General features: G+C 36.5%; 2 protein-coding genes across 51 annotated transcripts in view; one reads left to right on the top strand and one right to left on the bottom strand.

Annotated features, from left to right (window-relative positions):
• ELP4 (elongator acetyltransferase complex subunit 4) overlaps positions 1 to 22,037 on the bottom strand; it is a 225,989-nt gene that overhangs the window by 202,579 nt on the left and 1,373 nt on the right. For 12 of the 20 annotated variants that reach the window (XR_014069375.1, XR_014069373.1, XR_014069376.1 and 9 more), the window contains exons 1-3: positions 17,944 to 18,189; positions 10,243 to 10,278; positions 6,544 to 6,665 (exon numbers count right to left, since the gene is read on the bottom strand). Coding sequence is in view for 15 of the 20 variants with exons in the window: in XM_081544089.1 (XP_081400215.1) it covers positions 6,544 to 6,665; positions 10,243 to 10,278; positions 17,944 to 18,166 (381 nt within the window). In the remaining 5 variants the exon portion in view is untranslated. Of the gene's footprint in view, positions 1 to 6,543; positions 6,698 to 10,242; positions 10,279 to 17,939; positions 18,190 to 22,037 lie in introns of those variants that run through there. The other 8 variants (XM_081544085.1, XM_081544082.1, XM_081544093.1 and 5 more) reach the window with 3 other exon arrangements.
• The window catches only part of IMMP1L (inner mitochondrial membrane peptidase subunit 1), a 79,047-nt gene continuing 75,345 nt past the window's right edge, over positions 18,336 to 22,037 (top strand). For 28 of the 31 annotated variants that reach the window (XR_014069378.1, XR_014069377.1, XM_081544108.1 and 25 more), the window contains exon 1: positions 18,336 to 18,421. The gene's annotated coding sequence lies outside the window, so the exon portion shown is untranslated. Of the gene's footprint in view, positions 18,422 to 19,871; positions 20,038 to 22,037 lie in introns of those variants that run through there. The other 3 variants (XM_081544124.1, XM_081544134.1, XM_081544130.1) reach the window with 3 other exon arrangements.

Raw genomic sequence — 22,037 nt, 5'->3', positions numbered from 1 at the left:
GTTAATTAGCATGCTGTTATAAATTACATCTCAGTAACAGTGAAAATTCAAATACTGGAAAGTCAAGTAAAATATTTCTCAACATTGAAACCAACAGTACTTCTTATAAAGAAAAAAATCCAGAGATATATCAATGGGACTTTATCTCAAATAATCATCTTTAAAATAATATTTAATAGAAAATATCACTAATGGTTTCTTTTCTTCTAATAAGACAGTCTGCATGTACATGGAATGTGACATTACATAGGCATAATTTTCATAAAAGAAATTTTAAGTTCAATATGCTAATTTAACTCTTTTGCCTGAGATAAACTTCGTCTAGTTTTTCCAAAGAGCAGCAACAACTTAAGTTATTCCTCCAGTTTTGAAATCCAAATATAATATGCTTTTTTCCAAACTGATGTGAAATGAATAATAATTAGTATCACACTAAGTAGAGTATAGATTAGTGTACTTTAGAGATGACTAAATACAGGTTCATTGGGCTACATCAATATTTGGACTTAATCATATTGGGCATGTGGTAGTTTAAACTTGGAAAAATTAATCTGAATCAGGTAAGATGACTTGTTTCAATTCGTTTTAACTGTCAAAAATTGGGAGTCTTTAAACCTGGGGTATATGAAGATTTTGAAAGAGGTACTTCATCACGAGAATTTTAAGGGATCAATTCCTAGATTTTCAACTTAAACAAATACTCTAGTGAAAAAATGACCTCAGAGAGAATGTGCCAATGATAGATGTACAAGTTCCCCTTTCCCTATTCCCCTTTCTCGCTTCATAAGTGAAAGGTTTACTTCTCATTGCCACAGAGCACTTGGGGCATCTTCACCGCACCAAACAAAAAGACAATTTTAAAATATTTATTTGGTACAGAAAATGTGAATGTTCTAATGACTGGAGAAACAACCCTCTCTTCATTTGTTTTCAGCAAAATTTTATGTGGACCTAATAAATTGGACAAAGAACTTAAAATAATATATGATGATGGACATCGTGTGATTTCTTTTTTGTGTATTACTCAGAAAAAGTAAAAGGATAATTTGAGGGACAGGGTGGCTCAGGGGTAAAGAATCTACCTGCAATGTAGAATACGTGGGTCTGATCCCTGGGATGGGAAGATCCGTTGGAGATGGAAATGGTGAACCACTCTAGTATTCTTCCTGGAAAACCCCATGGACAGAGGAGCATGGCAAGCTTCGGTTCACAGGGATTGCAAAGAATTGGGACACAACTTAATGACCAAATAATAATACAATAACATAACTCTCTCTATTCTTTATTTAACTATGAACTGCTCACATCTGCAAAAGTGAAAAATATGAATAGAGTTGATGCTACATTCTGTCCATGAAATTCTAGCAATATTCATGCACTGATACGTCTTAATGAAGCAATTTAGTACAAACATTTTTATGTCTATTGATACACTGCATGCAACAGTAATTGTAATGGTGATGGAAACAAGAAGAAATGTGTTTAAAACTTAGATTCTTTTGAGACAAGAAGATTAAAATAAATTTAAATATAAAAGTTTTGTTACAGAAAAACTATCATAAGGTTATTAATAAATATGCTGAATATAAAACATATAACATTCTGACAAAACTCTATGAGGAATGAGTGAAAAAAATATGAATCTAAGGAAAAAATGATTGATGTAAAATTTCCAGTTGTTAAAAAAGAGCTTGCTTATGTATATGCTTCTAATATAATAGTACTGATATCAAATTGCTATCGTTTAAATTCAATTGAATCCATGTATAAGACTGATATAAAAGTCTTTAAGTAAAAAGGCAGTATTCAAAATAACATCCATTGCAACTAAATAATATCATACCTAAATTTTTTTCATATCTTATTATACAAGAAGATACATAGTTTTAAAAAATATTTTTAGAAACGAGTGCAAAAAGTGGGAAGAGATCAGTGTACTATCTGGAAAACTGGCCAAGATATAAGATGTGAGGTGATCGTGTTCATGGATTGGAAGAATTAATATAGTGAAAATGAGTATACTACCCAAAGCAATCTATACATTCAATGCAATCCCTATCAAGCTACCAATGGTATTTTTCACAGAACTAGAACAAATCATCTCACAATTTGTATGGAAATATAAGAAACCTCGAATAGCCAAAGCAATCTTGAGGAAGAAGAATGGAACTGGAGGAATCAACCTGCCTGAATTCAGGCTCTACTACAAAGCCACAGTCATCAAGACAGTATGGTACTGGCACAAAGATAGAAATATAGATCAATGGAACAAAATAGAAAGCCCAGAGATAAACCCACGCACCTATGGACACCTTTTCTTCGACAAAGGAGGCAAGAATATACAATGGAGAAAAGACAATCTCTTTAACAAGTGGTGCTGGGAAAACTGGTCAACCACTTGTAAAAGAATGAAACTAGAACACTTCCTAACACCATACACAAAAATAAACTCAAAATGGATTAAAGATCTAAACGTAAGACCAGAAACTATAAAACTCCTAGAGGAAAATATAGGCAAAACACTCTCCGACATAAATCACAGCAGGATCCTCCATGACCCACCTCCCAGAATATTGGAAATAAAAGCAAAAATAAACAAATGGGACCTAATTAAAATTAAAAGCTTTTGCACAACAAAGGAAACTATAAGCAAGGTGAAAAGACAGCCTTCAGAATGGGAGAAAATAATAGCAAACGAAGCAACAGACAAACAATTAATCTCAAAAATATACAAGCAACTTCTGCAGCTGAATTCCAGAAAAATAAACGACCCAATCAAAAAATGGGCCAAAGAACTAAACAGACATTTCTCCAAAGAAGAAATACAGATGGCTAACAAACACATGAAAAGATGCTCAACATCACTCATTATTAGAGAAATGCAAATCAAAACCACAATGAGGTATCATTTCACACCAGTCAGAATGGCTGCTATCCAAAAGTCTACAAGCAATAAATGCTGGAGAGGGTGTGGAGAAAAGGGAACCCTCTTATACTGTTGGTGGGAATGCAAACTAGTACAGCCACTATGGAGAACAGTGTGGAGATTCCTTAAAAAACTGGGAATAGAACTGCCATATGACCCAGCAATCCCACTGCTGGGCATATACACCGAGGAAACCAGAATTGAAAGAGACGCGTGTACCCCAATGTTCATCGCAGCACTGTTTACAATAGCCAGGACATGGAAGCAACCTAGATGTCCATCAGCAGACGAATGGATAAGGAAGCTGTGGTACATATACACAATGGAATATTACTCAGCCATTAAAAAAAATACATTTGAATCGGTTCTACTGAGATGGATGAAACTGGAGCCCATTATACAGAGTGAAGTAAGCCAGAAAGAAAAACACCAATACAGTATACTAATGCATATATATGGAATTTGAAAGATGGTAACGATAACCCTATATGCGAGACAGAATAAGAGACACAGATGCATAGAACAATTTTATGGACTCTGAGGGAGAAGGTGAGGGTGGGACGTTCTGGGAGAATAGCATTGAAACATGTATATTATCATATGTGAAACAGAACACCATTCCATGTTCGATGCATGAGACAAGGGCTCAGGGCCGGGGCAATGGGATGACCCAGAGGGATGGGATGGGGAGGGAGGTGGGTGGGGAGTCCAGGAAGGGGAACACATGTAAACCCATGGCTGATTCATGTCAATGTATGGCAAAAACTATTACAATATTGTAAAGTAATGAGCCCCCAACTAAAATAAATAAATTTATAAAAAAAAAAAAAAAAAAAGAAAAAAGATTTACAGAATCTAATTACTTACTTGTAACACTAGATATCTTAAGAAACCTTGATGAAATTATTTTATAATTGCAAAATCCTTCACATACTCCAAAGAAGGACATGTGAAGTACAGTGAAAGTTTTTAATACTAACTTGTACGAATCTTAAAGAGATGGGAATACCAGACCCAGACCACCTGACCTGCCTCTTGAGAAACCTGTATGCAGGGCAGGAAGCAACAGTTAGAACTGGACGTGGAACAACAGACTGGTTCCAAATAGGGAAAAGAGTATGTCAAGGCTGTATATCGTCACCCTGCTTATTTAACTTATATGCAGAGTACATCATGAGAAACGCTGGGCTGGAGGAAGCACAAGCTGGAATCAAAATTGCTGGGAGAAACATCAATAAGCTCAGATATGCAGATGACACCACCCTTATGGCAGAAAGCAAAGAAGAACTAAAGCAACTCTTGATGAAAGTGAAAGAGGAGAGTGAAAAAGTTGGCTTAAAGCTCAACATTCAGAAAACTAATATCATGGCATCCGGTCCCATCACTTCATGGTGAACAGATGGGGAAACAGTGGAAACAGTGGCAGACTTTATCTTTTTGGGCTCCAAAATCACTGTAGAATGGTGACTGTAGTCATGAAATTAAAAGACGCTTACTCCTTGGAAGAAAAGTTATGACCAACCTTGACAGCCTATTAAAAAGCAGAGACATTACTTTGCCAACAAAGGTCCGTCTAGTCAAGGCTATGGTTTATTCAGTAGTCATGTATGGATGTGATATTGGACTATAAAGAAAGCTGAGCGCCTAAGAATCGATGCTTTTGAACTGTGGTGTTGGAGAAGACTCTTGAGAGTCCCTTGGACTGCAAGGAGATCCAACCAGTCCATTCTAAAGGAAATCAGTCCTGAATATTCATTGGAAGGATTGATGTTGAAGCTGAAACTCCAATACTTTGGCCACCTGATGCAAAGAACGGACTCACTAGAAAAGACCCTGATGCTGCGAAAGACTGAAGGCGGGAGGAGAAGTGGATGACCGAGAATGAGATGGCATCACCGATTCAATGGACACGAGTTTGAGTAAACTTTGGGAGTTGGTGATGGACAGGGAGGCCTGGCGTGCTGCAGTCCATGGGGTCACAAAGAGTCAGACACAAATGGGTGACTGAACTGAATTGTACAAATCAAGGTACCTAATAAAGGTGTCACAGATTAGTTTTCAAATAAAATAAAGTAGTTCTCTAAGGCAAAATGTAGAAGTATAGTATAGGCTTTAACATCAGTTACACAGGTTGGAAGAGGGAAGAAGTAAAAAAAAAAAATCAAACATTTTAAAAACAACATAGAAATAGGCCTTCCTGCCTATGGCTTGGCAAAAATTTCCTATATAGCTATAAATCCTATCTATCAGCTACGTCTGATATAAAATCTTAGGCTCAGTATATTGTGGAATGGGCTGTGAAGAACCTATAATAGCTTCTTTACAACTGCGATTTTGGCCTTTACTCCATTGCTTCTCACAAGCAGAGTACTGTCAGGAAACGGACCAAAATGATTAAGGCCAAAGAGAAAAGGAACAAAGGAAGAAACAAAAATAGGAAATAAGAAAGAAAATATGACAAAGGATTAATAGAAGAAATAAGAATGAAGGAAAACATGCTCTTCAACCAGAAAGGAATCATCGGGAAAATTATACAAAGGTTTTCTCTTTGGTGGTTAGTCGCCCAGTCGTGTCCGACTCTCTGCAACCCCAAGGACTGTAGCCCGGCAGGCATCTCTGTCCATGGGGATCCTCCAGGAAACAATACTGGAGTTGGGTTGCCATGCCCTCCTACCTTTCTCTTTGGATTTATTTTAATTTGATAAACAAAATCTGACCCATATGAAAGAATCATGTTAGTTTTGACCTCACTATTACAATAATTTTTATGTTTGAGAGTAGAAATTTGGTGGTGTCTCTTGATAGTTATTATAAATTAGTATTTGTCATGCTACAGATTTTTTATAAATGACTTATTCATTTGCCATTTTGCAAACTATACAGTGAAATTATAACATCCTCTGAAGAAAAATATGATTTTAGATTATTAATTCTAACCAAAGGATGGCTTAAAACTGAGATCCTATTCTGTACAAAGAAATTAAGAATTCTAAAAGTCATGATTGCCTTCTCTGAGGTAAAAAGTATGCTTTGACTTAAAAAGATACAGTACTGGGTTGGCCAAAAAGTTCTTTAAGATTTTATGGGAAAATCCAAAGAACTTTTTGGCCAACTCAATATTTTAATCACATATTTTGGTATTATTGCTTATTTCTTAGAAGAAAATAATTTCTTGCATTCTAAAAACAAAATAATTTTAATAAATGAGTACTTCTAATTTCTGTAGCATTCTTCCAAATTATACATTTGGAATACTGGTTAACATAAAATCTGACAACATTTTGCAGTTGTTTTTCTTTACCTAGCTAGTTTATTAAGTTCTCATATCATCACTTAATAATAATTTTATTTACTCTCAGTTTTAAATAGCTTATTAAAATTTCCTCACTCTGATAAAAATTTTAAGTTAAAAAATTGTTCAAGACTCTAAAAATCAGACCATATGTTCAAATAAATCTGATACATTTTTTTAAGAGAAAAAAAGACTTGTGAGGTCCCATTGATATATTTAAATACAGTTTGCACATACACAAATATATATCTTGTTTACATATACATAAGCAATATTTTTTTCATGAAACGTTCAAAATATAATATTGAATTAATATATTCTATACCTGTAAAATGTCAGCAGGGTCTTCTTTTGCAGATGCAACCAACAAAGCATGGCCACTGACAATTCCTTCTGCCAGGAAATACTTGAAGAGCAAAGGAGAATAAATGTTGTATTTATCCTCTTCTGTAAGAAAGAAAAAAATTATAGTCAGAATTCTACCATATATTAAGCATACTCATATGCTTTTATATCTTTTTTTCTTAAAACAAGTAAATGAGGTGGAACAATAACTATGTCTTCCAAAGAAGATATATGAATGCTCAAGAAGCTCGTGAAAAGATGTTCAATGGTACTAAACATCAAAAAATGTAAACTGAAACACTGAAGAACCACTACATTCCTGCTAAAATAGCTGAAATAAAAATAAAATACCAACTATTGAAAAAATGTGGAGCATTGCTACATTGCTAGAGGCAGTGTAAAATGGTAAAATTTGGAAAATAGTTTGGCAGTTTCTTATAAAGTTAAACATAACACTCCTAAGAATTAGCAACTCCATTCCTGCTCATTATCTGTAAGAGACGACAAGACATGTTCACACACAGATGTACACATACTATTTACGACAGTTTTTCCATCAGAAGCAAAAACTGGAAATGGCACAAATGTCCATCAACTAATGAACGGAAAAACAAAGGTACGTCCACAAATGAGATAACACTCAACAACAAAAGAAATGGACTGTTGATAGATGGGCAACAACATGAATCTCAGAAACATTAAGTAAAAAGAGTCAGATGTAAAAAGTATATATGATATGACTGCCTTAATGTGATAGTCTGGAGAAAGCAAAACTAGATTCTAGTGCTAGAAAGATGTTAGGTATTTGGGGACCAGGAAATATTTGGGTCTGAGAAAGTTTACGGGGGATGTTGGAAATGGTTTATATCGTGAATGTTGTGGTGGTTCAGTCCACTTCAGTTCAGTTGCTCAGTCATGTCCAACTCTTTGTGACCCCATGAACCCGCAGCACCCCAGGCCTCCCTGTCAATCACCAACACCCGGAGTCCACCAAACCCATGTCCAATGAGTTGGTGCTGCCATTCAACCATCTCATCCTCTGTCATCCCCTTCTCCTCCTGCTCTCAATCTTTCCCAGCATCAGGGTCTTTTCCAATGAGTCAACTTTTCACATCAGGTGGCCAAAGCACTGGAGTTTCAGCTTCAACATCAGTCCTTCCAATGAACACCCTTTAGGATGGACTGATTGGATGTCCTTGCAGTCCAAGGGACTCTCAAGAGTCTTCTCCAACACCACAGTTCAAAAGCATCAATTCTTCGGCACTCAGCTTTCTTCACAGTCTCACCGTCCAACTCTCACATCCATACATGACCACTGGAAAAACCATAGCCTTGACTAGACAGACCTTTGTTGGTAAAGTAATGTCTCTGCTTTTTAATATGCTGTCTAGGTTGGTCATAACTTTCCTTCCAAGGAGTAAGTGTCTTTTAATTTCATGGCTGAAAACACCAACTGCAGTGATTTTGGAGCCCCCAAAAATAAAGTCAGTCACTGTTTCCAGTGTTTCCCCATTTATTTGCCATGAAGTAATGGGACCGGCTGCCATAATCTTAGTTTTCTGAATGTTGAGCTTTAAGCCAAGTTTTTCACTCTCCTCTTTCACTTTCATCAAGAGGTTCTTTAGTTCCTCTTCACTTTCTGCCATAAGGGTGGTGTCATCTGCATATCTGAGGTTATTGATATTTCTCCCAGCAATCTTGATTCCAGCTTGTGTTTCTTCAAGCCCAGCGTTTCTCATGATGTACTCTGCACATAAGTTAAATAAGCACGGTGACAATATACAGCCTTGACGTACTCCTTTTCCTATTTGGAACCAGTCTATTATTCCATGCCCAGTTCTAACTGTTGCTTCCTGACTTGCATACAGGTTTCTCAAGAAGCAGGTCAGGTGGTCTGGTATTCTTATCTCTTTCAGAATTTTCCACAGTTTATTGTTATCCACACAGTCAAAGGCTTTGGCATAGTCAATAAAGCAGAAATAGATGCTTTTCTGGAACTCTCTTGCTTTTTCGATGATCCAGTGGATGCTGGCAATTTGATCTCTGGTTCCTCTGCCTTTTCTAAAACCAGCTTGAACATCTGGAAGTTCATGGTTCATGTATTGCTGAAGCCTGGCTTGGAGAATTTTGAGCATTACTTTACTAGCGTGTGAGATGAGTGCAATTGTGTGGTAGTTTGAACATTCTTTGGCATTGTCTTTCTTTGAGATTGGGATGAAAACCGATCTTTTCCAGTCCTGTGGCCACTACTGAGTTTTCCAAATTTGCTGGCATATTGAGTGCAGCACTTTTACAGAATCATCTTTCAGGATTTGAAATAGCTCAACTGGAATTCCATCACCTCCACTAGCTTTGTTCGTAGTGATGCTTTCTACCCACTTGACTTCACATTCCAGGATGTCTGGCTCTAGGTGAGTGATCACACCATCATGATTATCTGGGTCATGAAGATCTTTTTTGTACAGTTCTGCTGTGTATTCTTGCTACGTCTTCTGAATATCGTCTGCTTCTGTTAGGTCCATACCATTTCTGTCCTTTATTGTGCCCATCTTTGCATGAAATGTTCCCTTGGTAACTCTAATTTTCTTTAAGAGATCTCTAGTCTTTCCCATTCTGTTGCTTTCCTCTATTTCTTTGCATTGATCACTGAGGAAGCCTTTCTTATCTCTCCTTGCTATTCTTTGGAACTCTGCATTCAAATGGGCATATCTTTCCTTTTCTCCTTTGCTTTTCGCTTCTCTTCTTTTCATAGCTATTTGTAAGGCCTCCTCAGACAGCCATTTTGCCATTTTGCATTTTTCTTCTTGGGGATGGTCTTGATCCCTGTCTCCTGTGCAATGTCATGAACCTCCATCCGTAGTTCATCAGGCACTCTGTCTATCAGATCTAGTCCCTTAAATCTATTTCTCACTTCCACTGTGTAGTCGTAAGGGATTTGATTTAGGTGATACCTGAATGGTCTAGTGGTTTTTCCAACTTTCTTCGATTTAAGTCTGAATTTGGCAATAAGGGGTTCGTGATCTGAGCCACAGTCAGCTCCCGGTCTTGTTTTTGCTGGCTGCATAGAGCTTCTCCATCTTTGGCTGCACAGAATATAATCAAAATGATTTCAGTGTTGACCATCTGGTGATGTCCATGTGTAGAGTCTTCTCTTGTGTTATTGGAAGAGGGTGTTTGCTATGACCAGTGCGTTCTCTTGGCAAAACTCTATTAGCCTTTGCCCTGCTTTGGATGCTTTAAAGATGAACAAAAATGTGATTTATCCTTGTCATTTTTCTTTGAATAAGAAGACAAGTATGGAAAAAATCTGTGATATACACAATGGGCTTATGTGTACATCAAATTATCAAATAAATCACTGTAACAATCTCACTCTAAATACTGAGATTCTCCGAAAAATCTATAGGCATTATGTTCATCTTTTTAAAACAACTGGAAGACAAGGCACTGTGAACACTTTTTAATTATAAGAGCTTCATTTTCACGTGTATTTTTCTAAATCAGTTCAAGTTCATATTAATATTTTAATTTAAGTTAAACATAAGGCAATTCCTCTTTAATTTATCTTAACTCTTGTAGAGTGTTATATAGTTAATGTCAGAACAGGCAAACCCACAAAATCATTATGCACAACAGAAAACTGTGATTGGGAAGAGCAAAGTATATATGCTATACTAACCAATTAGAAGAACTGTTCCAACGGCCAAACCTCCACCTGGAAATGAAACAAAATGAAGAACAAATTAATCTACTTTTTCATAGTATCTTTAGCATAAAAGTTAGGCATTATCAAGGACAGGTACTTCGATAACTTCAAAACTGTAGTTGAGAACAACATTTTAATTACCTTTGCAATACTTGGCTTAAGGTGCTATTATGAAATAATTACATACTATATGTAATTATACACTACACATTACAATTACTTTCATAATATACTGTACTATCCTCCTTTCTCCTGTGATACGACCATGCAGCATTCACCACAGCCAGCTAAGCATTCCTTTAATGTTATATTTAGCACGTATTAATAAATTAGCTCAATAGCTGAAACCCAAATGTGCACAGTAACTTAACTACAACAGAAGTACAACACAGAAAGAAAGGTTATTATCATAGAAATTCCACTTTAATTTTTATTCTCAAATTTAACAAACCTTGGAGAAAAAAACCTGACAGTTAAAACAAATTCTTTTCCGAGTATTAATAACACACACAAAATCTAAACACACTAAACATATTTAGAACATAAGATGAATATTTTTATCAAACAAGGGAGGCACAATCACCACAATCACAAAGCACATTTTCAATTTTACTAGAAAATGGTATTTTAATTATATTTGAATTAGGGTAATATGATCAGAAATATATAACTGAAATAGGAGTTAATTAAAAATCAATTTAAAATCAAGTTTTAAGAAACTAGAACATCAGAAAGATAGACATTTAACCATTTGACGACTGATATTTTATTTGTAAAACCATTTGTGACAGCATTACTATGTATTATTGTTGTAAATGCTAACAAATTCACTTAAAAATTTAAAAATGTATACACAAAGAATCAAATGAACTTAAAGTATAATTAATTTAAGAAGAAACTAAAAATTGTTGGACAACTAAAGACAATATTACTGGGGTTTTTTGTTCACAAAATTGTGAAACATTTAGACTGTAATAAAGAATCTTTTCCCAAAAAGTTTTATAGTGACGAACAATACACAGAAAAACTTAGTATGAAAAATACATTATAGTGTTTATTTTTTGCCTTGCAAATAAGCATAACTGTTATGTTTCAAAGAATTTGAAATTTGGTAAGCTGCATGCCACTTAATACAATCCAACATTTGAGAACTTTATCACTACAAACAGCACATTCAAAATTGTTAGAAAACAATTTAAAAAAGGAACAGATAGATTTACATGTTTTAAGTGGATATGTTATAGAATTAGATATGTATTTTAACTTCACATTGAGATAATTTCCTTCATTTTAGTATTTAAAGCCACACTAGGCTACACAGGATAACTTCAAATGTTGGTCAAACTAAAAGTTTAACATAAACTGAAATATATATGATGATAACAACCATAAAAGATGAGTGTAAAAAGGTTCTCTTTGGGAGAAGAGTAAATATTTAGTTTTACAGTTTGTGCTACATATAGAACAATATTAATTTTTTAATCCATTTTAAATATTTTAAATCACACTTTCCACCTCTCCACTATTTTTCTTCACATGTAAAAATATTTAGCTAGTAATTATCATTTTGTGTATTTCAGATGAAATAATACAGGCACGTAACAGATACTCCAAGTGTTGTGTCTAGTCTACTATAAAAAAATTAGCTGCCTTTTTTCCATAACTTAATCTTTATAGGAAGGATTTAGATTTGTTATCTGAACTTCTTTGGGTCTATATTCATGTCTTCTCAAATTAGTAATTTATATAAGGCCTCCAAGTGGAATATTTAGAGAAGTAGATATTTTTTTGAATGATATTCACAGTGAAATAACGAGAACTGATCAAGAAATAGCTCTCCAGTTGAATGACATGATACCTTGCTCAGATGTCTTGCCCAAAGTACAGTAAGAGCTACTCTTACCATTCTGGCAATTATTTTCTGATTAGAAACAATCAATACATGATACATTAAATACATTATTTGATAAATGGTGATCACCTTAACAGTAAACAGCAAATCAGACTATATTACAAAGGGAGTTTTCTGCCTGAGTTGAACAATCCACTGTTCCTGATAATTCAGGAAACAAAATTTTTAAACCTTACACATACTAAAATTATATATGGAAAATTTTTATGTTTGGAAAATGTAAACATTACTTAAAACAAGATAATATGAGGATGTTTTAATAATTTTTATCAGCCAAATTAATATTCTATTGGGCTTCTCTTACAAAAAGGCAACTTACTTTTTTCTAATGGTCTATATTATATAAATTCACTAGATTCAAATTTGAATTGGTCCTAGTAAAGCTGGTCATTTGGAAAGTTAGTCATGGGAAATAAGAAGAAGCCATCTTATAATTTATAAATCAAGCTTTTATTCTATGTATATGAGACAGTGATTTTGACATGACCATATGCACAAGCATGCAGCTGCAAAGTTCCTATATTCTTCTGAACTTTATTTTAGTGTGTGATAAGACCACATTTTCCCCAAATACTCTGTATAAGGTATTTTGAAATATCTCACTTAATATACTGAGATTCTAGTTATATTTTAAACTAGAGGAAATTTTAATAAGTTAGCAGTCATTCTCCCCACCCAAAATTGAAAAGCTTAACCAACCAAACACAAGATGCTTGACATGGTATATTCAAGAAAAGTTAGTTTTCAATACATCTTTAAATTCAGCAATTCATTAGCAATTTCAAAAGCAGCACAGATTTCACACTGCTGCTACTGCTAAGTCGCTTCAGTCGTGTCTGACTCTGTGCGACCCCATAGACGGCAGCCCATCAGGCTCCGCCGTCCCTGGGATTCTCCAGGCAAGAATACTGGAGTGGATTGCCATTTCCTTCTCCAGTGCATGAAAGGGAAAAGTGAAAGTGAAGTCGCTCAGTCGTGTCCGACTCTTAGCGACCCCATGGACTGTAGCCTACCAGGCTCCTCCGTCCATGGGATTTTCCAGGCAAGAGTACTGGAGTGGGGTGCCATTGCCTTCTCCACAGATTTCACACTAATAGTTCCTAATTAAAACAGAAATATCTTTTCCCAATAATACATTAAAATGTCTGACAGAAGTAACAAGGTAAGTAAGCACTTGTCTTAGAAATTCATATAAGGCTTCCAAGTGGAATATTCAGAGAAATAAATGCTTTTTGTGAATGATATTCAGTGAAATAATGAGAACAGATCAAGAAATAGTTTCCCAATTAAATATGATACATTGCTCAGGTGTACACAGACATACAAAGAAGTAAAAAATGGTCTTGTTCAATGCCTCTTCCCTTTAATCATGTCAGATAAATCACCAATATTCTAAGTCACTAAAAAAATAAACTTTTGGTTTTACCTCTAGACCACTTTAAGAAGTATATTTAAGCTCATCTCCAGCTTACTAAAAAAAAAATGGGAGACTATTTGATCAACTTGTAAGTTTATACAAGTTTGAAAGCTTGAAAATACTTTTCAAGTGTGATATCTTAAAGTATAAAATTCATCAAGCTTTTATATTTTAAAAAAGTGACAATATTTTGTCTTAAAACTAGAAAAAATATAAAAGTTTAAGAAACATTAGAAAATTTAAGATTTTAACTGTCAATATCTATTTTTTAATTTTTTTTAAATACGAAGGAAAGATTTTTTAAAAAAATATTCATGTGAATAGTTAGAAAATGATATTTTAATTTAAAGGGAGAAAATTCAATCTCTACACATTTCCCAAAACAAATCTCTAATTAAGCTATTCATTTAGGGTAAACAAGGTCAAATTAATATATTAGAATATGAAGGTTCATAAGTGATATCTTGTTTTACAATACAGGCAACTCCTATTTCAAAGTTAAAAGTTTAAGTAAAAGGGAAGAGAAATAAAAGTTAGGAAAGAGAAGTCTTTCATACTAGTCCTTTCCAGTACTCTCTATAAATCACTAGTTTTGCTTAAAATTATAGAAGCAAAACAGGCATCTTAAAGGCACTGTAGGGAAAATGCAATATAAAAAGCCATATCCTTCGTTCATAGCAATACCCTTAACTACCAAATTAATGCCACACTTCAAATTAAATTGCAGTTATATGATTAACAAGTCTACTTTTTCTAGGTATGAAACATCCTAACAACTCTTGGTTATCACAATTATTGGCTGGGCAAACATGGGGATCAAAACAGAAAAGCCATCAACAATGAGAATGGTTCTGTTGATTAAATTGCATGAAACAATTTTACAAAGGAATGAGCGGCATTTGCTTTACATGTACAGGTATCAATTGTTAAAGTATCATAACTGGGATTATACTAAATAAACAGCCCAAGCTTAATGTATATGATCCCATACTCCAGATTAAGACATGTGTGTGCTCAGTGGTGTTCAACTCTGCTCTTCTGTCCATGGGATTTTCCTGGTAAGAATACTGGTGTGGGTTGCCATTTCCTTCTCCAGGGGATCTTCTCAACCCAGAGATCGAACACCCTTCTCCTGTGTCTCCGGCATCGCAGGCGGATACTTTACTGGGTGAGCTATCAGGGAAGCCAGATGAAAACATAGTGGAGCAAAGAACTATGCCCACCAGTATTTATTTTTTCACGGCAATGTTGAAAATGGTAGCTACCCTCAAGCTTCTTCAGGGGAAGTCTTCCTGGATTATTATTTATCCCAATTCCTATTTCCACTCACTTGTCTGTCAAAATTTAATAAATTCTGAACACCACAGAGTTTAATCCAGTTAAAACTGAGAAGTCACTCGTCCTTCAAATATCTTTTTTGAAGGATGAGCCTGGGAGATAACTTCTCTACGTTAGTCAATATGGTCCTAAAATGGACTATTTTATATTCAAGGAAAAGAGAAATTCTGCCAGAATCCTTTACCTACTATATAATCTCCTTGGAAATTCCTGGAATAAGAAAAATGAAATATTTACACTCAGTGTCCTCAAATAACAACATAAATGTTCTAGAAAGGGAGGGTTGAGAAACTGGGTTAGGAAATCCCAGAATGTAAATTAGTCAACTTGGGAAATATAAATTGATATCTAATAATAAAATAAAGAATAAAAATATTTAATACAATTTAGACCATGAAAATTAAGATGCAGTAATAAAGTCTCAAATTTATAAAACACTTCAGAGTAAGCAATGGAAATATTAGTATATCATCAAATAACTAACATTCAATTAGTCTATTTTATGCCTTTCAAATATATTTTGCATCTACACTTAAAATTACAATAATGTCACAATGGCAGTAGTAAAATATCACTGCAGTGTCTGTCAGTGACAATACAATATTTACTTGTTATGCAGTAACTACAGAATATTTTTAGGCAACAACAATATCACAGTATAGTTTCATCATTCTGATGTCATAGGATCCTACTATCATTACATTTTGTTACTATAAGATTATATTAGACTTGTCATAATCATGAGTCAGATAACATTTCAAAACCACAGTATAATCTGAATTGCTTTTACTTTTGTGTATACACATTAGCTGCCAAATGTTTCACTTTCAAACACTGGTTTAATGAATAACACATGTATAGGGTTTGCTCCAAAGGGCCACAAAAAATAGAAAATCAAAATATAAAAATGCCATTGGGAAGTTAACAATTAAAATATTTCTAGACATTTTATTATTCTAAATGTATTAACTCTTATTATAAGAATGTCTTCAACTTCTGTGCAATTTGAGAATTAACTGTATACATGCAAAATATATTTCAAAATATCCAAAAACTGACACTTATTTCAATCATTTTAATGAACACTAATTTTTAGCATAAGCTTGTTAGAGTCAAATAAATAGATCCCCCAACTTCAAGCAAATCTGGAGAAATTTAAAATTAAAGTTCAATTTTATATCACTGTAAAAAATCACACAAGGAAGGTGCTTTGGGTCACCTTTCTGGTGGGTGCTTTAAGAGGCTATACAGTTAAATCTTTAGGCTTAGATTCAATAAATGGTTAAAAACACCTGAAAAGAGTTTTCAAAAATTTGAAGCAATTGCAGCATAGTGCAGAGCATTAAATGTGAAGCCTGAAGATCAGCCAGACTGTCACTACTTTTGTGACTCTAGTCACGTCAGTTAATCTCCGACTCTGATTTTAGAGCTCAAACACATAATTCCATCCTATATGTTTCATAATCTATGCACACTTTTCCCTACATATTATTTTTCTTTAAACTAAGAACTTATTTAGAATCTATAAGTACCAGGTACTGTGCTATTTTGTTATTCTAATGAGGAACTGAAGATGTAATGTTAGAAATGTGACCTTTTTGTTTGGAGAGTTTCAGGATAAGTGAATGAAGTTACATATCTCAATTGAGTTACCAAAAAAAAAAAAAATTAAGGACTAGAACAGCCTCCATGCTTTACATTTAAATACAGGATGACACCAACTTAAACTCACAAGGGAAAAAAAGTGAGATAAATATTTGCTAACTAGATATTTTGAATCATTTCTGTTTATAGTATCATGCAATTTAGGAAGGCAACAGTTGAAACAATTAAGGAAAAATATTCAAATTTATTATTTAAACTCATGTAGAAATAACCAGGATCCAATTATGGTCATAAAGTAACAGAGGTAAGAAGCCATACTCTTTCTCATCGGCCTTTCTATTGCTAAACCTATCTTAAAAGTCTACCTGTGGGGAAAAAAATTAGAGTGAAAATGACAAGGGAAGTACAAGAGCAATGGCATTTGTAATATTTTATGAAAGTGTACAAGGCTTAACTAACACATCTCACCCTGTAATAAAATAATTATGAAATACAAAATGGACCAATTTTAGTAAAGTAGCATTCTGATAGGAATTAACTACTTTACAAGCTTTATTAACACAGCAGCTTTGTCCTACCTATCTAATCTGTTCAGTCTTTTCAACATAATGGTTATTAATCAAGCATACTCTTTAGCAGCCTTCTCAAGACAAATTCCAGAGATTTTGGAAAGCCTAAAAACTGGACTTCTTTTTTCTCGTTAAAATGTGAATTAATTTTAAACATCGTTTGAGATGTAACTCTGGGAAGCAAAATATATAGAGAAAAAATAACAAAAACAAATATACACATATTTAACGCAGATGCTGGATATGTCTGTTAAGGTCAAAGACAGGCTTTCATTACTTGGATCCACCTAAGCTTTTAACATACATTCTTATAAAGTCAATATGATTAGTTTAAAGATTCAGAACGAGGAGATAAGCAGCCAGGCGGCGAAAGAGGGGAAGTTACTTTTTTCAGCATTTTCTATTGATTCCCATCTGTCTCAAGTGATACAAACTTCTGTAAGGTTAGCCTAAACCACGGGCTATCTGGGATTCACATAAGGGTTTATTCAAAGACCGGGACGGGATCCTAGATGAATGCCAAATCGTCTCCAATCATCAATGATTCCCCTTGACTAGGAATGCTCGTAAGGGTAAAAAGCATGTAGGTTTCCTGTCGTAATCGAGAAAAAGGTTGGTGGGCACCAAAGTAGAAAGTGGGAGCACAAAACCAGACCTGATTAACGGCATTTAAAGTCTCCATGCAACCCTTCCTCCCCTCCATCAGACTGGGCCATCCTCTCCAAGTCCGAATGCTGAGAGGTGAGAGAGAGACGTGGGGTCAGGGGGTCCACCCCGGCAGGTATCCTCCCTGTTTTCCCTCTGCTGAGCCCAGATCTCCGTTCTGAACCGACCTAGGAGCTGGTCCAGGGCTGGCAGCCCGGTTGATACCAGCAGCTGTCCATTCCGCACCGACGGCCGTGTCCCCGCGATGGACACCAGTCGAGAACAGCCGCTGTCGGCACCGCTGGCTCTGGGACCCCTCCGCTGGAAGCTAGTGACGTTGTTAGTGCTGGACGCCGCCACCATAGACCCAGTACTCCGGGTGCCGGTGCCGCAGATCCCTGCTGCCGCCATCTTGGGGCTTCCCGCGTTGACCCAATGAGAACTCTGGGAGCTTAAGCCGCGGGCCTGTCACAGTCAGCCCCAAACTCCCGCCTCCTCCACTCTTGAAGCCAATAGGACTGAGGGCTCCTTCCCGAGTCAACCAATCGGAAGGCGTATTGCTGAGACGTGCGTTTACGTCAGGACGGCCGACTTCTGCAAGGCCCAGGTGAGAAGGAGCCACCTGAGTCCTGGATGAGAGTCTTCCTGGGTTCTTTGGTGCCAGAGGTGGGTAATATCATTAACGTTCTTCTCGTTTTGAGTGTCCTCATTCACGTTGAGTTAAAAAAAAAAAAGGTTGGTGGTGGGGTATATCAAGCAACTTTCAGTAGGACCCTGCACTTTCCTCTCCTCGGTAGTAAACAGGATACCCCCACCCCCACCCCCCACCCCAGGCCTTTTCTGATTTCTGAAAGAAAATTCCCTCCGGCATCCTCTTCAGGTCTTTTTCTAAGCAGTTAGGTAACATGGAAGGGATTGAAACTCTTACCTTAGTGAGTACCTTGTTGAGCCCCTGGGCTCGGTTCCTCAGTGCCGGTGGCAGCTGGGTTGGATTTAGACATTAGAGTAAAAACTCTTGAGCTTTGAGGCGATTTGGTTTTCCTCTGTTTCAAACAGCAGATGACAAATTGTACCTCTCTTGATAAGTCCCGTAAGTAGCTTTCGTTAATTTTAATTAGTGCTTCTGGAAGTCTTAGAGCGCCTTTCCATAAGTGGTGTGAATGATAAGTGTTATTCTGACAACCTTGTTCACACATTTAATTGTCGTTTGCTGTTAAGGCAGCTGCAAATAACAAAATACTTTAGTTTTTTTTTTTCTTTTTCAAGTGATCTGTGAACTCTGAATCCAGAGTTTATTAGAATAGGAATTTTACATGATGAAAAAAGCCATGTACCTTGATTTTGGAAAAAAGCCATGAATCCTTGGATTTAAATTTTGTTTTCAAAATTTTGAGCTGGGCATGCGGTAGGTAGACGGTTGGCGTAAGAAATCTTTGAAGGCGTTCATGATTGACAAATGTGTAAACTAAAAGAGTCCCAAATTATGCTTGCACTAATACTTATTGTTGGTTTTGACAGTGATATATGACACTTATAAAATACATCAAAACTTCATGGAAACTCTTGCCATTGAATTGTTTTAAATCTCAGTGACTTGTAAAAACTTTTTGGCTGATTCTCTTTGAGATTATGTTGCTACATAGTGAGTCAAGTTTTTCATTTGGGTAGGTTTTTGTTTTTTAAAGAAAAATTTTCAGAAAAAAAAGCGTTGCAGTTTAGCAATATATCAGCTGGAAAGCTTGATCAAGGTTTAGGTGCTTTCATTTAGAATCTCACCAGTATAATTTTGTGATGTCAATCATTCAGTAAGTAGCTGTTGAGGGTTTACTATCTGCTTGGACCTAAACTTGTCATTTTAGGGCAAAGTAAAAAAAAAAAACTGTTCTCATTTGGAGGAGGTAAGATTAACACACGGATAACAACATATCAGTTAAAATGATCACAGTGAACAATATACATTAAGGAGAAGGCGCAGCCGGTACCGAGGGTGTGACCAGTAAGCCATGCCAGTGATTAAATGTAGCACCTGCCCCCGATAGGTGCTGAAATTAAGAGGGCACCTATCCTATGGGCTAGGTATTGTTCGCATCACCTTCTATCCCACGCCCCCTCCCCCGACCTGCCACCAGCCAGGAAGCAGTTTCAATCTGGTTTCCTCAGGGGAAGCCGAGGCTGGCGAGTGCTGGCCCGGGGGCCGACTCCACAAGGCTGAGGCACCAAGTTCTTTCCTCCGTTCCACACGGGAGCACTTTAACCAGCAATGAAATAATCTTCATTTCTAGGTAATTGTTTTTAAGGGACATGTAGACATACACTTGTAATTTTTTATCAGATAATGCTGCTGTTCCTTAACCTCTTTACTCCTCACGTTAAGTGGTGCGACACATGGGGGAAATCTGCCCGTGCAAAACCCCTACTCTAAAATAGTCTCACTTAGATGGTTGGGAGAGCGGTATTCTAGGGCCAAGACTATGGCATCACACAAGGATACAGAATTTCTCCCAAGCTGTCAGCTTCCTCTCAAAAAGCAGTTCCTGTCACCATGCTGATCCTCCTGGAGGTCCCAGACTAGGAAAGTCAGCACCGCGATAAAACAACAATCTCCATTTATTAAACATGATTTTTCTGTTTCACCACACACTCCAGAAAAAAGGGAAATGGGGCTGGGAGTGGAAGAAAAGGGGCAGTGGTGGGGGAGAGAGTAGGCTGGGGGTGGGGTGGGGTGGGAGGGAGAACGAGAAAACAAAATAAAACGGGTAGGAAGAACATCTCCCTACCCTTATAGGGGGGAGGGAATCGTGGCGGGGAGGGGGCCAGGAAGCACTGTACAGAGGGATTGCCCCCAGCCCACACACACACACCCCGGATATGTACAGTACAAATCCCAGATAATTACAACAGCCAAAGAAGAGAAGAGGAAAGGGGGTCTAGGGGGAAAAAAAAAACAACAATATACATTAATACTGCCGTGTAGTAAGTAAGTACTCAAGAAGACCAAAACAGAAAGTGACAAAGCACTCCAGTAACAAATGGGAACTTCTTAGACAGTTTTGCTGCTCTGAAAACTTTGAAGTACACAAATATTGAATTTCTATGGATTTATTACATATTCGCTTATTTTCTACTGTATTTACTTCAGCCTTTAGTTTTCTAAAGTGAAAAATTGTTTTTCAGCTTTAACTACAATCCAGGAAGATGTGCACCAATGCATTTCTGGAGTTAACATATAATCTTTGGTATGAGATTATCATCAGTTCAGTTCAGTTGCTCAGTCATGTCTGACTCTTTGTGACCCAATGGACTGCAGCATGCCAGGCCTCCCTGTCCATCGCCAACTCCCGGAGTTTACTCACGTCCATTGAGTCAGTGATGCCATCCAACCATCTCATCCTCTGTCGTCCCCTTCTCCTCTCGCCTTCACTCTTTTCCAGCATCAGGGTCTTTGCTAATGAGTCAGTTCCTTGCATCAGATGGCCAAAGTATTGGAGTTTCAGCTTCAGCATCAGTCCTTCCGATGAATATTCAAGACTGATTTCCTTTAGGATGGACTGGCTAGATCTCATTGCAGTCCAAGGGACTCTCACGAGTCTTCAACACCACAGTTCAAAAGCATCAATTCTTAGGCACTCAGTTTTCTCTATAGTCCAACTCTCACATCCATACATGACTACTGGAAAAACCATAGCTTTGACTAGACAGACCTTTGTTGGCAAAGTAATGTCTCTGCTTTTTAATATGCTGTCTATGTTGGTCATAGCTTTTCTCCCAAGGAGCAAGAGTCTGTTAGTTTCATGGCTGCAGTCACCATCTGTGGTGATTTTGGAGCACAAGAAAATAAAGTCTGTCACTGTTTCCACTGTTTCCCCATCTATTTGCTGTGAGGTGATGGGACCAGATGCCATGATCTTAATTTTCTGAATGGTGAGCTTTAAGCCAACTTTTTCACTCTCCTCTCTCACTTTCATCAAGAGGCTTTTTAGTTCTTCTTCACTTTCTGCCATAAGGGCGGTGTCATCTGCATATCTGAGGTTATTGATATTTCTCCCGGCAGTCTTGATTCCAGCTTGTGCTTCATCCAGTCCAGCATTTCTCATGATGTACTCTGCATGTAAGTTAAATAAGCAGAGTGACAGTATACAGCCTTGACATACTCCTTTCCCAATTTGGAACCAGTCTGTTGTTCCCTGTGTGGTTCTAACTGTTGCTTCTTGACCTGCATACAGATTTCTCAGGAGGCAGGTCAGATGGTCCCGTATTCCCATCTCTTTAAGAATTTTCCACA

Source organism: Giraffa tippelskirchi, chromosome 11 (genome assembly GCF_054371585.1).
Source record: "Giraffa tippelskirchi isolate mGirTip1 chromosome 11, T2T-mGirTip1v1.2.pri, whole genome shotgun sequence".
Lineage (NCBI taxonomy): Eukaryota > Metazoa > Chordata > Mammalia > Artiodactyla > Giraffidae > Giraffa > Giraffa tippelskirchi.
This window is presented reverse-complemented; position numbering and strand designations above follow the sequence as displayed.